The sequence below is a fragment of the Lutjanus erythropterus genome, chromosome 10 (assembly GCF_056507025.1).
Source record: "Lutjanus erythropterus isolate fLutEry1 chromosome 10, fLutEry1.hap2, whole genome shotgun sequence".
NCBI lineage: Eukaryota > Metazoa > Chordata > Actinopteri > Lutjaniformes > Lutjanidae > Lutjanus > Lutjanus erythropterus.
In genome coordinates, this window is record NC_139326.1 from 31,902,678 (window position 1) to 31,921,442 (window position 18,765).

The 18,765-nt window shown below is 39.5% G+C and overlaps 1 protein-coding gene across 1 annotated transcript in view; it reads right to left on the reverse strand.

The window, feature by feature from the left end:
- Positions 1–18,765, reverse strand: part of galnt9 (polypeptide N-acetylgalactosaminyltransferase 9) — a 138,901-nt gene that overhangs the window by 62,195 nt on the left and 57,941 nt on the right. The window contains exon 5 of the mRNA XM_084729054.1: positions 4,113–4,310. Coding sequence (XP_084585180.1) covers positions 4,113–4,310 — 198 coding nt within the window. The remainder of the gene's footprint in view (positions 1–4,112; positions 4,311–18,765) is intronic.

Here is an 18,765-nt window from a genome sequence, read left to right on the forward strand (position 1 = left end):
TTCCTCTTTATATCCGTGACAGTCCGACCCTCAGGTAACACGGCATTAATGACACTCACTTTTACTGTTTCTATGCTTTAGCAGGTCTTTTAATTCCACTGCTGACACTTTAAAAAAATGACAGTTTTTTCCATAATGGATCTCTGAAAGCAGAACGTCAAACCCCAAACTCGTAACAGTCTTTTTTATTCTTTGATGTCATTTTCATGAATGAACATTTCCTGACATATGGAGCAGGGAGCATAGCACTAAATGTTATTACTGGGGTGCTAATTATGCTAATTTCCAAGTCTCATGCCTGTGCACTCAGAACAGGTGGATCATTTACAGTTAGTACCAAAAAAAGAAAGTGAAATTTAAGATAACATGAAAATGTCCTTGCATGAGGCCCATTGTTCTCCTCACATCGCTTTTGGACGCAACAGGTGGCTGTTTGCAGTGAAAAGCTCTTAAAACCTACTGCACACTACCTGCTTAGCACCAAAAACTCAAGTTGGTGAACAAAGTGGAGACAGATGACAGTGACAGTTGGAGACAAAAAGCAGAGTTAAAGGAGAGTGAATATGGTATAACAATAGCCAAGTGATCAGAGATATGACTCAAAATGAATGTTAGATTTGCCACGTAACTGTGGAAATTACACATCTCAGCAATTGCTTCCTCACAGGAACTCTCCTTAACAAAACACATAATACTGATCAGTGTTGCAGTTGTGTCTGACCCTTGACCTCCCTGTAGAGGAAGACACTATTATTCATGGTTCCAAAAGAAAGTAGAAGAATGAAGAATGTAGTTTTCTGGGGTTTTGAGTGGTTTTGTTTTTGTTTTAAAGTATTCCTTTTTCTATTAAAAACATTCTGGTAGGACACCTTTCACATACCTGTATGCTTTAACTTCACTTCTGAACTAAAGATTTTACAGTCGCAAAATTGCAGCAGCAATTCACCAAACCCGCAGCAACATTCGCAGGCCGCGTCGTGAATATGGAAAAGATGAAAAACAATAGCTGAGCTCCTTCATGCTGGCTCCGGCTTGACCTTGCACATTTGGCTCCGGCACCAGCAACTATAGCTACCGCTCCTTCACGTAAAGCAGCACATGAAATGTTCAATCAAAAGCATCTAAGTCATGACATTTCATGCATTTTCTTATTGCCATTTTCTTATTGCCTTCTGGGTGCAGTTAACCCTGCACCTACAAGGCAGCTACAATGTTTAGTTAAAGGACATTTTAATAGGCATGAACACATTTGCTATGTGCATACAGAAATACCTATCTTTATCTGTTTTTCCGCCTCATATATTCATATTTTGCTCATATTTATTCAAGAGTAGAGCCTAGCCAGAGATATTGAATAAGAATCAACGAGTAACAATGAAAGACATCACGTCCATTTTTGCGGCTACACCTCTCTTGCTGGTTTTGAACATATTCCAGTCACTGCTGTCTCTCTGTTGTTGTGCCTTCATGTTCATGCGGGCTCAGTCATGCTGCCGTGGCAACTAAATCATGGTTGAATGATGTGAGATTTCCCCATTGTTATGGCAGTGCTGACCAATTCTGATTTGATTTTTAGAAGAGAAGATGCTAGTGGGCTGCAAGCCTCGGGAACAGATATTGTATCACACTGATTATTAAAGCATGGAATGGACAAATAAGAAATCTGACTCTGTGCAGATGCACAGCGTTCAAAAAGCCTAACCACAGCTCCAGTGTTTTCCTCTTGTCTTGATAAATAAATACAATGTTAATTTACACCTCATTAATTACACCTTGCCATGCTCACCTCTTTGCTGGTGAGTGGCAGAAACACTGTTTTGATTCAACAGTTATTTCTAGTCAGTTCTATTTTGCATGGGCTTTATCTGTCGCTATTAAATTACCTAGAAGGAAACTCAATATGTCGTATGTAAAATATTTCACACTGACAGCCTTCCAGTGGCCCAAAGAGCATAATCCTGTACGTATTGTCTGGTACTTTTAACATGAAACAAGTGCAGGAGGTGCTGAGTATTATTGACTGCTCCCCTTATCGGTTAGTTTGTTTGTGTTATTGTGTGACTTTGATTGGAACAACTGTTTCTGTCAAAGGAGTACAGTGGCTTTGAAGACAGCAATATAATGCCTTTTGGTCCTTGTTGTAAAGCGCTATCTGAAAAGGTCCGTCTCTGTAAGGATCCTTTCCATTATGTCAGATTCAATTTGAGCCTGTCGGTGGCAAAAATAAGCACTTTTAGGGGACGTATTATGACGGGTACATTCTTCCCCTACGGATTACATTGCAGCCAGTGCGGCGTGATTAGCAGCTGTCAGTGAGGCGATCTACTGAACCAGCTCCCTTTTAGAGTGACTTAAATTACTGAAAACTGTATTTCTGATACTGATACTGAAAATACTGGCACTGGTATTGTCTAAATATACATTATACTTCTTCTTTTTCTGAACAAAACTGATTTATTTTGTTCATCTGGTCACAATTTTATGCAACCAGAGGATCTAACTACATTTTCAGAGTCTTTTCTGAATTGAAGGAGCAATATGTAAGACCCTGTTATTCAAAAATGAGTACTGCTATTCAAATAGCAGGTTGGAGCCATAGACAGTATATTAAATAGATTGAATCCCTATGTAATGTATGATTGATGTTTGGAGTGAGTTGTTTCACCCCACCACCTCTTCTGCAGACTGAAGCTCAGGCAGGTCGCCTTCAGGCTGCAGGGACACTGAAACCTACACGAGCGCAAGACGACAAATGCTAGACAGTAAGTTGATCAGCTGTTTATAGCTGTCAATAGTCTGTCGATGTACATTTAAGCCCGATATCCTGCAAACAAAAGCCCACTGCTTTGAAAATACACACTCTGGAGTTGGAGTTCAGTGACTGCCTGCCTTACTGCCACCAGAGTCCATTAACATATTGCTCAATTTAACCGTTTTAAACATCTACTCCTACTGAAAGATTATTAATGATTTCTTACTACTAATAAACAAACATTTACTCATTCCATAACCGTACTTCATTAATTTGAACTCGAATAAACGTGAAAAGGAAAGTATAACTGTTGTCACAGAAGCAAGTATTAAAATCTATCATGTTTCCATAATATCTGATGACACATAATGGTTATTTTATGATTTAATTCAGCAAATATATTACATATATCTCCTTTAAGGAAACTTGTCACTTTTACATGGATATTTTGCAGTTTGCAAATAACTTATTATTTTCTTACTCACATCTTAATGTCAACTGTCTGCAATAAACTCCATATTAAGGAAAAACGTTTGAACTTTATGTTTCACAAGAACAAGCCATAACCTTGACTGTGAAGTGTGAGCTTGCAGATTTGCATATAGAAGACTTGACTATTAGCCTTGGCATAGGTCAGTGCTCTCCAAGTGCTCCTCCAGCTGTCTTTAGATTTTAGGAACTAACTTGTAATCCTGTGATTACATGATTTTTTTTTTTTTTTTACCTATGTAGTCACTATTTTACCAGAAGGTCTAAACATATTTACAGTGTCTTGTCTGCCTTAAATGCTTTGTCTCAGTCAGAAAATTGTTAGAGGTGAAATTAAATGCTTTAAAAGTAAGCTCATGACCACAGGTAAAGTAATCAATGTCAATACATGGACTCTGCAGTCAGTTATTGTGGCTTGTCCAGGCCAAACAGATGTTGATTGGAACATAAGACTATTTCCATGTAACACAACACTCCTGTCCTCTTCCTGAGTCGATTAAAATCCAATATGATTTGACCTAGGACACTCATAATCAATTCTAGGATTATACAGAAATATGATACAAGCCAGTGCTGTCCTCCAATCAGCGGCAGTATAATGGAATGCCCTGCTCATATTCAACACACAATTACACTAATGACATCGCATCGCCGTGGCCTTGTGATCCTGCATCAAAATGAAGATATTCATCATGGTAATTAGACAGCTTTCTGCGGGACGGCTTTATTTGTGTGTTTGGGCGGCACGTCGGACTGGAGAGCAGCTTAGTTTGATGGCTCCACACATGAATAAGTCATATCCCGGGGCTATCCATATTTCATCAAACATCCTCATCTATAATGGACGCCGCTCGCCAGCCGAGGCCCTCACCTGATAGGGGCCGTCTCATCGCCCTTGTCCAGCCACTCCTGCGGAGGGATGATGTACATGCACCACAGCCCCCAGTTGTAGCCATGGGCGGCGTTGGCGTACTGCTGTACCTCGAACGTGTTGTACTTGATGTTGTCTATGGCGGGCAGGATGATGCGGGTGTGATCCTCCTTCATCCGGGTCAGGATGGGTTCAGCCCTTTGGGTAAGAGGAGAGACCAAAGTTAAGAGCTGACTTTTTGAATCAAGTATGCAGGAGCTTCACTGCTCAGTTGCAAAAGGTGAAAAAAAGAGAGTGGGAGCAGAACAGACTGCTACAGGGCAAATAATAAAGTAGTGCATATTTTCATTCTGCCCTGTAGAGGTTTGAAGTATTAATATTGCAACAATGTTAGAATGAATAAATCTGGTCAGGAATGACCAGATGGATAATGTAACTGAATGCAAATGTAAAGTGGAAGCTATGAATGTAGTTTTACTGAAACAGTGGACCTCATGTAGCAACGTTGTCTTAAATTGTCTCTTATATTTCCTCTTAATTTTCAGTTAAGAGAAAAAAGTAAGAGAAGTCAACTCCAGATGCCCCAGATGTTCTTAACCACCCATGTTTACTCTTACGCAGGTGTGCTGAATGATGAATTCCACTTGATCATAATGGTGGGTGTGGCCAGTTGTTCGTTATTGGCATAAGAAACACCCCCTAAACATTATATATGTGCATGTGTTAGCCAAGCCAAGATTTGGAGAGACACCATGAAAAAAAGCCTGTCAGAGGAAGAACTTCAGCAATAGGTAAAGTGAAAAAATGCCCTCTAGATTAACATCCAAGAAGAGAAAACATGGTAAAATGCCCTCTAGAGCGCCCTTCCAATGGACAAAACATGACAAAATGTATCACGTTTCATCATGCTGGTGCCTCACCATATGCAGCTGGTGCCCTTTTTTTAAATCTTTTTCACCCCTGCCCCTCAGACAGCTTGAGTTCACCACTGGTGAAAACCAGTGTAACAGAAAACAGATAGACAGGTAACAGAAAAAAGACTAAAAGTTTCTTGTTATTTTTCACCAGCTGATCGGAGCTTAACGGAAAAGCTTCATATTTCTCTTTACACCTTTATTTATTTATCTGAGCAACAGTCTAACACCCCTAAATAATGATATAAACAGGAATGTAAAATATTTAACCTTGAACTGAATATTTTTTATTATTATAAAAGAGTGGATATTTTAATTACAACAAATAATTATATATATATATATATATATATATATATATATATACATCTTTATTTTTATAAGTATCGTATCTTATCTTATCTTAATATTAAATATTTAAATAGTCTTCAAACTTGTGTTTCATTGAATTGGACAGCAATTAGTGGGCTGTGACATCAAGATTCTTTCTGTTCTCAATCACTCATAAAATTTTCTCCTACCTAAGAGAAGAGCAAAAGTAAGGGAAATATTGGTGAGATCAATGGGTACTACAAAACAAGAACAAACAGGGATACAAACAAAAATAAGCAAAAATTTGTTCACAAATGGTTTCTTGCATGAGACCCTCTGTGTATGAAATCAACCTGAACATTTTTGCAAAACATACTGAGACGTATTAGTTGTAGATCCTGATTCTACAAAATGATGCCAGCTCTGGATGACTGCAGATGTCGCCTTGACTCTGACTCTAGCGCTTTACATGCAGTGATGATGCAGTCTGTCGAATCAGCATTTATTCAACATTCAACACGACTGCCGGGATCCACTCCCCTCCACTGTTTATGACGTGAAGGTCTTGCAAAAATGATTTTTTCTTCGGAACAACAAATAACATCATATCTTATTTTATATCTCCTGCTCATGAAAACGAAATGTCAAAATGTGACACTTATCCTGCTGAGAAACTTGATAAGAGGTAAAACCCGATAAAGCAAAACACATCAGGTGCAAAAAAGAAGCTTAGTCTGCTTCTGGGAAAACTACCCACTCTCTTTCTTTTTTCCTCTAAGTGAAGGGTTGTAGGCTGAAAAAGGCCTTTCCTTGCATGCCACAGTCTTTGTCTCTTGTCTCTGGCTTTTAGGGCAGCTTTGGCTGGCACACATTCTCGTAGAGCAGATCAAACGGAGGCCAAGGGGCACATTCACCAAATATCTTAAGACTGCATTAGCTATGAACAAGCCAATTTGGAAGAAAATTAAAACCTCAAAATTACGGTCTTCTCAGTCTGAATTTCAATATTTAATATAATAATTAATAACTATAATAGAGGCTTTTTTGTCTTGGCGCATGGAGCATTTTAGCTGAGCCTGTGGAAGTCAAGAGGACTCACAGGTCATCAAACACATTTGACTATGTTGATAAGAGCAATATGCAGCACTCAAGCCTACCCAGCAAACATGAGACGTCTGCCAGATGTGCAGGTCAGATCTGCAGTATATAGCATCATTCATCATGGACCATATCTGCTTGTCTGCTCGACATGCAAACCAGGTTCAATATCTGGATGTCTGGATGTTGACATGCAGGTAAATATTTGAATGTCTGGCTAGGAGATTTTTTTGATGTCTGTGGACGTGCAAGACAGGTGCAGGAAATAGATACGAGATTAATATTTTTATGTGCTAAACTTTAGAGCTAACCTTCCTGTGGACATCAATATTGGGTGTTCAGAAGACATAAAAAGACGTCATAAAAATGTTCATTTCAGCTCATCAGGGGAGGGTTTTTCAAGGTATGACAAGATGTTTAAAAGACATCTTTTGGACATATCTTTGCTGTGGGTGGGGATGGGAATTGAGAACTGGTGCCAGTTGAGAACAGGTTCGAAAATTTCTGATCCATTGGACGTATTCCTCCAAGTTTATGGTTTCCTTTTATCGATAGCAGCATGTTTTTCTGACAATGGCCAATCCCAAAATAATGCTGTCAAATTCACATGTCTACACTGCTGCAAACTTGCAACAAGCAGGCATCATGGCAGAGAGGAAGACACGGTCCAAAGCATAGCTTCATTTTACAAAGAAAGATGACAGCAGCTCTAGTTTTAATGTCTGTAAAATGATTGTTTCAAGCAAGGTTACACATCAGTAATATGCTGAAACATCGTTGCATCGTACACACGCAGCAAGTTCCTTTGCTTTTCAACTATGATTTTTTTTATTTAATTTTTGTTAATTTAATAGTCTGCATGAGTGACAGCTGCTGCCCCATGATGCACTCTCACTGAGAGGCACAGTTAACACCCACTGGGCCAAGAATGAGTGCAGTGAGCCAGAGGACGGGTGAGACAAAAACAGCACGTAGAGCCAGACTATATTCATATCTAAGTTGGTGAATTATGGATTTAGTTCAACCGAACCAGAGCTGGGGATTGTTGTAACAGTGGGAAGACTAACCAAGACAGTTTTGGTGAATTTTATTTTGTTTCTGGCTGTTGAGTTTGAATGAAATGTGTTTTACACAGTTGAAAAGGTAATTAAAGCTCATCTGAGTTTGGAAAAAGTGACAAACTTGAAATCAATTGGTGTTCAGTTGTATTTTTCTAACATTGATGCTATTGTCTAAGATAATTCAAAAATAAAAAGAAACACTGCACAAATACTCTCTCATTTCATACATTTTGAATTATGACAGACAGATTGTTGCTACAGCTAGCACTCAGCCAACAGCCAGCTCAGGAATCAATAATGGACTCCATAAAGAATTGGACCGATAAGCAGAATCCATATTGGCATTGGCATCAATACAATCTTATCAGTCCCCATTCCTGCTCCAGCCATTTGGTACAATTGGACTTTACATCAAACCCTACAGGCCCTCTCTAGAAGCCAGAGTACTGCTGTTAATTTTTTATAGACTAACACCACCTATAATAAAGCAGCCATCACTGTGGCAATTGGGTCATGTCCAGTCTCCTTTTAACAATCACTATTGATTTCCTTTGAAGGAATAGTTCAACATGTTGGGAAATACACTGACTTAATTCCTCACCAAGTGTCAGGTGAACACTTTAAATACAAAGTTATGTGCCTATCATTTAGGAGTACCTCTGCTGGTACTGAGAAAATACTCTTAATTTTTGTTGCCTCTGTCTTTTGGTCACTGGAAAAGTTTTCTATCATTGCCACACACAGTAAGCTCCCTCTGCTACTTAAATCCTTGGCCAACGGCAATATGGTCTTGAGATCCATATGGTACAGAGCAGTGCTGAAGAGCTGCGGGCTTCGGCTTCATTTGTATAATCTTCTCATGCTGGGAGATCATCTCCACCATATCTTCAAAGCAACTCTTCACACGCTCAATTCTTCACATGTTATACTTCTAAATTTAAAAGAGCATGCAATTATAAAATGATAAATGTATCTCTCACGAATACTCCCACACTCCAACTTTCTCTCTATCTCCCCACCCACTGACTTTCTCTCTCTCCATCGTCGGGCTAATCCTGCGTCACCCCACCCCACCCTCGCCCATCTACTTCTCATCTCCCCATTTATTTTCCAAAAGCAAAGTTATTACTTATCACATGAAGGTAGGGGACAGACAGTACAGAAGGAATAGATACAAAATGAACTTTATGGGATGATGTCAGTAAAATATGAGGTAGTACTTAGAGAAAGCCATCATTTCATAATCCAAGAGTGGTTGGTTAAAGTACTACAGATGGCGGTCTGAGAGGCTGGCAGGCCAGCTCTCTCTCTGTCTTTACTCCACAGCCATATTCACTGTGACACAAACATATTTCCCAAAATGTCAAACAATGCAATAACAACTTATTGTCTGAAAGGCTTCCGGTTCTCAACTGTTTCAGACCAGCTTTTAAGAGAGAGATCTTGTAGAGCATATTACATGTTACACCGTAATATACACTCAGCTTCCAACTGCAATATAACAGCTCTGTCATAAATTCTTCCTTTACCAAGTTTATAATGTTCAGTTTTTGTTGACATAGTCAGAAATGTGTATATTATTATTATTTTTTTTTTATTAATGAGGCCGTGGTTACATATGTTGTTGTTCTGGAGTACGTTATGTTTCTAATTTGTTGACCTTTGTTTTCACATACACAAGTGTGGAAGAAAACACACATCTGAATATATCCCTCAGTACAACATCATCACTTCAATTAAACTAGAGGAGTGCACTCAACAGAGTGCAGATCCCTACCAGGCAACAGATGGTGAAGCACCTACTGCAATGCCACCAATTGGTGAGGGCTTAGTGAGGTCACTGTGACCTTGACCTTTGACCTCCAAAATTTAATCAATTATTCCTCGTGTCCAAGGGGTCATTTATGCCAAGTTTGAAGAAATTCCCTCAGAGCATTCTTGAAATATCACAATCACAAGAATGGTATGACCTGAAAACTTCATGCCTGTGTCCACAACTGTCAGCAGCATGGAGCCATAAAAGTGTTTTTCAAAGGTTTTTCAAAAATTGAACACTGAACACAAAAACTGTGGACCAGCTCCAGGTCCAGTGATCACACACACAGACACATGCACACACACAAGCGATGACAATAATTAAAACTCTATCTATGACAATATCATAGTGAGTGAGTTAGTGAGTGTAGTTCAACATTTCTTCGCCTGCAAATCACCAAAATCACAATGAGTATTTTGTGCTGTTATCTGCTGCTCCCTCCAACAATAAACTTCAACAAATCTCTGCTTCATCAAATCAATTTGACTTAAATTCATCTCCAATAAATCCTCACCTCACACATTCCAAACAACAAAACAAACCAACCAGGGACCACTAAAGACTGGAAAGCTGCCTACAGTGTGCAGCTGTTAGCTGGCCTGGGTTTTGCAATTTTTTGTGTTTCAGAATTTAATTAAGTGTATTTATACTGCAGGGAACCATGGATTGAAATACTTACTGATTTGTAATCAGAACTTAGTGAGTAATGATGTCTATGGATGTGAACACAGCCAAAGCAGCCATGAATTGTAGCAAATGGGTATTGGGCTTCAAAATGGCGCTAATTCACTTGAATCGCCAACCAGTTGAAGCACAAATTAGGTTTTCCCGCTTCCCGGTTTGCCTCTGCATTCTGTGGCCCGCTTCACATGAACACTAGTGAGCAAAACTGATTATTGCAATTGACTTCTGACAGGACTTTCTAAAAAAACGTTTTCAAAATTCACCTATTTATATAAATTCTGAATACAAAGAGTCATAATCGACCTTGTTTGCAGTTGGAGTTGGATGAGTGTCAACACCATATCCAGCTCTCTTAATACATCCATGATTTCATATTCTTTTCCCCCACAAAGCCTGAGCCTGATTGCACATTTCACACTAGTTTTTGAGACTGAACATTTTTTAAATGTCTTCACCTTGGCAGGAGTTTTCAAAAAGCTGTATTTTTTGTCACCTAAAATGCTGTTTGTATGTGGACCAGAGGCCAAAAGGCATAGAAAAAGCTATTTTTTAAAAAACACCTATGAAGGTGTGGACAAGGCCTTAAAATCCTTAATAAAAAGAGTTTGAACTGACCTTGCTTGCAGTTGGAGGTGCCCTCTCAACAGTTTTACAGATGTCTCTTTTAAACAGTGAGACATGACAAAAAATGCTTTTTGGGCCATGGTTGATTTTTTCACTGCAGTACCGCAAGTGGCCACTAGAACATATTGGCAGTGAGGCTGAGTTGCAGAACCATATCCAGCTCTCTTAATACAACCACGGTGTCACATTCTCCCCCCCCCCCCCCCCAAAGCCTGTGTCATTACACATTTCACACTGGTGTTTTGAGACTGAATAGCTTCCACTTTCAACTCAAACATGCACACGATCTCACTGTCGATCAAAATGCACCCATTCAACTTCCTCACTTATGCAAGTGTCACTGAAGAGCACAATGCATAAATCAGCCTACTGATTAGTCAATATGAAAAATACAAGATGTACAGATGTGTTGATGTCTGCCAGATATTCTCTTTGATGGATCAAATAGATCTGACAGTTAAACTTCAAAAATAACTTTCTGAGGATAAATGGCCTGAATCATCTTTTCTGCATTTTTGCAGCTGCAGGTTGCGCTGTTCTCTTCTGAACCCTTTTGATGTTTCAAAGCCGTCTCTCACACAGTTATTTAACTCAATGAGTCATTCCATTGTTTGAAACAGACAGCATGAGCAAACCTCGCCGACTGAAAGCCAACATACCGTGTATGGTATGCGCGTACGTGCTGGAATAAAGACTTTGCTTTAAAGCGTTAGCGGCGTTCCTGACATGGTTAGTTCGTCAAGGTTTGTGTGCTCCCTAACCTTGAACGGAGCTTTCCCTACCATCCCAGCATCTTCCATTCATCTCCCTGCATCCTTGAGAATCCAAAAAAAAAAAAAAAAAACACCCCAGAGCCAGCCAGCAGCTCCCATACCTCTGGGATCCATGGTGCTGATAAGACAGAGTCGCTGTGGAAATGAGGCCACATCTGGTTTTGACAGACGAGCCCACGTCATCGTTCTTCCTGTATCTGCCATTTCATCTACATAACACTGAGAGGGTTATTCATCCACATCGGCCTGAATCATGCTCAGTTCCATATTACAATAGGATTTTTCCCCCTTCCAGCGATGACTCATCCAATATTGTGAATACATGTTGACAACCTTCGTCGCCGTTCGCTCCACCATGCCATTTCTTGTAGCGCTTCACACTGAAGCAGGAGCTCGTTTGATTTATTAACTCTTCATGGCTGACTGTTTGTCTTTCATAATAGCCGGGACCTCTGTGGAGCTTAACATCAGGCTGCGCACACATCTCTGCAGAATTAAACAAACAGTACGGTGTGTAACAGGCCAGGATAAATATCACAGGACAATCTCAATTTAAATCTGCTCGACTCAACCTCAGAGAATGTTTCACTATCTGTCCTTCCTTTGTCCGTGGCTGACGTAGAAAACCTGCAGCGCTCCCCTTTGAGATTGCATTTTTTATTTAAAAAAAAATCAAGATAAATGGACCTCAAATCCTTACTGATTGTAAGGCTGGGAATTATCAGATAATGGAATCTAACTGTACTCAGAATTCTGCCCCAGGAGCAGCAGGCCCTCAGTACCTTAAATAATATCTCCTGTAAGTCTGTATTGGACTTAACACAGCAGAACAAGTGAGCTGCTCATGCAGGAAAAATGTAATTCTGTCGTACTATAGCTTTCATGAATGACCCAAATCATTTATGTGAGAGCATGTACAAGAATAGTACAGCGAGTGTTTAGGACAACTTTTACAAATCTCACTTCATCAGAACCAGAAATACTTTATGGATCCCCAGTGGGAGATTGGTTACGTTATAGTTGCTCCCATTCAAGAATAGAAGTATAGATGAGCATATAGAAGTGACAAGAAAATAGGAAAAAGTTTTTAAAAAGCATGTATAAATGATTATAGAACAATATAGAGAATAAATGAAATGTCAATTTAACCCTGGTTTAAGTAAAATCTGTCAACAAAACATTGGTGTGAAAATCCATTGTCAAGGTTATTTTCTCTTAACAAACTCTGACAGTGTTATCCTGATGATTTTTAAGTCCTAACCTGGTTGTGACACCACCAGTGTTGACTGGTAAAAAGTTAAAAAAAAAAAAAAAAAGATTCAAAGCCACTACCTTCTCTGTCTCACTCAAGGATAGCTTAACTGTTATTTTTGTGTTGCCTCACTACCACAAACATCACTGCTAAGAGCCTTACAACAACTGGGTCTTCAGATTTTCTACAGAGTAAAGCTAGATGTTGGTAGTGGGGCAGCACAACTTTGTCAAAATATCTGCTGAATCAGTTGGCAAGAAAACCAAGGCTCTCTTAAAGACCCAGTGTGTAAGATTTATGGGAATGTACTAAGAATGTACTGGCACCTTAAAGCAGGAATGGAATATAATATGCATTACCAGCCAAAAGCACTTCAACACCTCATTCAGTTTTTTTTCTCTTTTTTCATTTTTATTTCATTTTTTTTTTTAGCAGAAATGGTTCAGTTTATACCAAGAGTTTGCAAAGCTGTCATCAACACAGAAGGTGGCTACTTTGAAGAATCTAGGGTCCACCATGTTGAACCGCCAAGTTCCTAGGGCTTTTTCTTTTCTGACCACACAGAAATAATTGTCCTATTTCCATGCTTCAAACTACAGTAGAAGTTCTGTTTTCTCTGTTGCAAGAGGATTTTAAGCCTCTGTGCCAGTGACAGCTGTGGCCAGAGGCATTATGCTTTCAGGTTGAATGGGACGTCCCGTTTTTATCTTAAGAACGCCTTGAGGGTATTTCTTCGAAGTTGGCACAAATGGGGGTTTTCCTGTAGCTGTAGTTGGTGAAGCATACACCCCATGTAGACATCACCCATCAACCATGGGTTCTATTACTGCATGTAGCCCTTTTCTCTCCCTCCCCCCTTTCCTGTCTTCACTTCAGCTATTTCTATGAAATGAAAGTATGAAAAGCCCAAGATAGATAGATAGATAGATAGATAGATAGATAGTGTGTTAGTTTTTTTCAGTGCTTAGCATTATCACTGGCACCAGTGGTGGAAAGAGTACAAGTACAAGTCAAGTACAAGTACTGTTGCATTGCTAAAATATTACTCAATTACAAGTAAAAGTATTGGTGATAGAAATATACTTCAGTAGAAGTATAAAGTATTTGTCTCAAAAACGTATTTTTAATTGCTGTCACAGTCACCTCTCCAAACTAGGGTTGTAAATTGTGTGCGTTTTCCTGAACCAGTAGTTGAAAATGCTAACAACTAATTAATCATAAATAATTTATAAGATGCATTTAATTTTCCTAATTTTCTTTTTTTTTTTTTTCTCATTTTAAGTCAAAGTTTGAGTTTCCTTATTCAACAAATGGCTCAACTGGACAAAACAGTATTAAATGAGGTGCAGTTACTTCCATGACTATTGATTAAACATCAATGAATATATTTCTAATTGCGTAAATTCTTAATGGAAATTAATAATTTTGTTTTGTTTTTCAGTTGTATGTTTTTGTTTTCATTGTTATCAGATCACCTTATTGGCTACACAAATGCAGATGAAAGATATTAATTTACAACAACACAACACGATTTATGGGGGGTTATATATGGTGGTTAAAAACCTTGTCATTTCTTGCTATCATAGTTTACTGTTTGATCACCATTTATTATATAAGATGTGGTATTTAATCATATTCACACCTTGCAGTGTTAATATGAAGGCAACACCTCTATAATTAACAATGACACTGTGAAGACGTTCATGCACGACTGTTGAGAAAAGCTAACACTGAATAGCGCTGAGGAGAGGTCAATCGAACCAAACAAAGAGTCAATAATTACTGTTAAAATACTTAAAGAGCCAAATTAACACTGAGGTGTGGATCCAAATAGATACTTTTAAAGTGAATTGTGATAGTGTTCAGTTATGTTTGCTGTATATGATGGATGTGCGTATGATAGAGTGCGATGTGTCTTTGAGAAGAATTGCAGTGCCTCGAGCCATTTTTAAGCACATTAAATCTCTGCAAATGTGAGGCAGTCCACAGTCCCTCTGCCTGGCTGTTTTTAGCAGAGCAGCTCAGACATGTACACGTAGAGCACATATTAATACTGGCCAGTCGCCAGCCTCCTATGAAAAATGCAGAATCTAAAGAAAGTAAAGGTATCCACGTTGAATTTTAATTGATTATGGCGCCGGGGCTTTTTGAAGTAGATCACAGTATGCAGAGGCATGAACTGGAAGAGGTTCTTACGATGCAGCGTTAGGTTCCACACTACTTCTTTATGCATTTGCCCAGGATGGGGGCTGATATGATACTAATGTAAAGGTGGCATAAATCTCTGTCTTCTCTGCGGTTTTGGAGTTGTGCCTGGCCTGTGTGCTCTGTGAAGCGCTCAGTGTGGCTGCAGCTCCCTTTGTTGTCTCCAGACAGATATAAACACTGAGCCACCATCAGACACACAGAGCAAGAGTAAAGAAATGATTTACTTTTGGTTGCAAAAAAAAAGTCCTCACACAGCCTTCAAGAAATGTATGTACTGTTGAATTTAATATAATACCACTGCACCTGCACCGCATTATAAGCAGATAAAACTCCATGATATTAACAAAGGAACTGATATCAAATATGGATGTGACAAATATTACATATTTCATAATTACAGGAGGCGGAGGTTGGCTTTATCTGTGTCTTACTTTTATGAATTCCACCAGTTTGTCTTTCTTAGAAAAACTCACCAGGTCACATAGCAGCGGAGCATTGAAAATTCATCAAAAGTGTTGCTTTCTGAAGCATGTATTTCATTACAGCCGCCCCACAATGACAATCTTATCTTCAGCACACACTCAGCGGGGAGCGGCAGCTACACTTCTAATCATTAATCGTTAATAACCTGAGATTGCAACTGTGCAGGGGCTTCAAAAACCAAATAAATATCAATTTCCCTGCACCTCCCCTCTGCAGCTGCATGGTTCAAGTTTGCCGTACAGTAGGTCCTAATTACAACACGCTCCCATTTCCTGCCATTTATCCTGTTCATACACTGTCAGAAACAAAGGTTCTAACTAGAAGCTTGAACGGTTCTTCAGCTTGTCCCCAAAGCAGAACTTTTTGGCTCTGAGCAGAACCTTTGATAAAGATTCACATTGCAACCAACATAAATGGTTATTCCTAGAACTATCTGTGGAAGGTTTCATCTAGAACCCCCTGTGAGAGTTTTCTAAAGGAGAACCCTTCTTTGGCGTAATGGTTCAATCCATCGAAGGGTTCCATGGAGAACCCATTTATATTCAAACATTTTCATCTAGAACCCACCCGGGGGGTTCTAAAGTGGGACTCCTCAGTGGTGAAATGGTTCCACCCAAAAAAAGAACTCACCCTGGGGGTTTGACCGAGAAAGTTTTATCTAGAACTCACCCAGTGGCTCTAAAGGAGAGCCTGTCTGTGGTATAATGGTTCCACTCAAAATCATCTCAGAGTTCTATCCATAATCTTTCCATTTTATGAGAGTGCTAACAAGAACCTACCCAAGGAATTCTACAAGAAAACTTTTATATTCCAAGGGTTTTTAGCTGGAACCTACCCAGGGGTTCTGCTGAGAACACTTTTATGTTCCAGTGTTTTTTTCTAGGATCCACCCAGTGGGCTCTAAAGGAGAACCTGGTGAAATGGTTCCACCCAAAACCTTCTCTGGGCTCTTCTATCCAGAAGAGTTTTTCCACATTCTAAGGGTGCTAACAAAAACTCATCCAGGGGGTTCTACAAAAACCCCTTTCATATTCCAAGGGTTTTATCTAGAACCTACCTGCCGGTTCAAATGAGAACCTTTTTATATTATGGTACAAAGACCCCTCATTGAAATACTCACTGAAGAGCTCTTTCTTATAAAAATAGTTCTTCAGATGACAAGGGTTCTTAATGGAACCCTTGACAAACCTGTATTTCCACAAAATGTTTTTTCAGAAGCAAATGGTTCTGGGTAGAACCCTTTCTGAACCTTAATTTTTAAGAGTGCACACAGAGGCTGTTGAGGGAAGCTGGTCCCCGTTTGGAGCAGAATGGACAACCTTTGTCTCAGGGATGGATGAGTGCAAAGAGTTAGAGGAGATGGATGGTGAACATTTAGCTGATGCAATACCACATTAATGACAGGCAACAATTTCATATCCTCATATTAAAGCAGAGCAAAGCGGAGGAAATCAGATTCCATCACTCCTCTGGTGGAAAGCGCTCGCTTCTTAACTCCTCATAAACCAACATGGCGTGAGGGGATGGGAAACAGCTGTCGAGCGCACCGTACAGTATGATACAATTATGTTTGCTTTAACAGTAATGCGAACCAGCAATACATTTCAGCTGCAAATGTACAGCACCCCGGGGGGAAACACCATGCCAATGAATCACAGCACTGCAGCTGAGAGCTTGGCAGCTTTGTCTCAGGCTTTCTATGCACAGGCAGTGTGTGTACAAGGTCATTGAGGGAGACTCACCACAACATCTAGAGGAGCCATCCATCTCACTTATCACTGTGTGTGCTTTGGTGAATAATCATATTATGATAAATAGGGGGCTTCTTCCATTGTAATGAATAGATAGTGTAGATACCACGGGTGAATCTATCTGAATAAAGGAGCAGCACAGAGCGTTTGCAGAAATACAGTAGGTAATGAATGCACACATGTGGCAACTAGTTTGTGATAAAGAGTAATTCATTTTCAGATAAAAGTAAAACATTTGTAAGGCATTTTTTTTCCTATTACAGTGATTACGGTATTCTATGTTCAGAACATGTGTTTTTATATTGGTTCTATATTTTATTAGTAGAGTACTGTGCGTATTGGCATTAGTCACTGTTAAAACACTGTTTAGGCAGCCAGTGATACAAAAGAAAAGCACAAATAACAGACGCAGATCTGTTCTTCTGTCGGTTGATTATTTGTTGATCTCTTGGTAATGCCTGTGGCTCCTGCAGGGGGATCGCCCTCCTCTCCCACTCAATATGGACGGGTGAAGGGAAAACCTGCATGTTGTTCTATTCTTTCACCCTCTTCAACCACTATTCCCCTTTATTTAAGGTAATTACCATTCAAGTACTTAAGTAAGTAATTTAAGCTGCACGCTATTCTATTCATACTGTTTGTACTTAAAGGTCTAAGCTGTTCTCTTAACGCTGTAAAAACCTAGTAGTTCATTCAACTATAAGAATAAGATAAAGAGGTTAAAAAATATTTAGTGTTTGGTTAAAAAGACAATATAAATAACTTCTTTAAAAAGATAATTACTAGAATTTAGTTGAATAGTTTAGTAAAAATAATTTACAAGATGCATTATGGTAGCTATAGTCCTACAACTGATCATAGTGTTCATAGTTTGGAAAATGTATATTTTGTTTGCATTTATGTGACTCAGTACAGATGAGTGAAGGCGAGAGCTGCCTGTGGTTGTCTTCCTTTATCCTCCTCCCTTTCTATTTCCTTTTATTTAAGGGTACAACACACACACTCACACAAACAATGTCTAAGCAATTCGCTTCTAGAGGATGCCTGTCATCTCCCCCATTGCTCTAACCCTTTACCCAGCATCTACTTGCAGAAAAATCACAGGGATTCTGCTCTACTTTTCATTGACTCCTGTAAATAAAACCTCACACAAAAGCAAATCTGAAGGAGCATAAAAAAAAAATGAAGGCAGTCGGTTATCAAAGGAAGATGGAGGTGGATATGTGGGTGAGGGTGAGATTGTGTGTGTGTTGGGGGGGGGGGGCAGAAGAGGGAGATGTGTGAAATACACACTATGGCAGCAGGTAAACTAACTCAAAGGATATTTGCCGACACAGCCTCGGCATGTAGAGCAGTGGGAGGGTGGTGGTGATGGGATTGCACGGGAACTGACAAGGAAGGAAACCTATACAAAGGTGAACGGGTTACGTGGGGGCATGAAAGGCAGGTCTATTTTTGAGTGAGAACAGATGGGGAAACAGATGAGGGAACCACCAGGGTATCAATTATCATCAGTAATGCATCTAGGCAATGATGCAACTTTCTCCCAGAGTGCCGTTTGCCGGCTGGGCGGCTCTCCTTGCAGCCTACGGGCCTGGAGTTTCTATTCATTCTACAAAACAGTGTGCTGAGAAGCTGCGATCAAAGTACATTATATCAATCCTTTGAAAAAGGTAC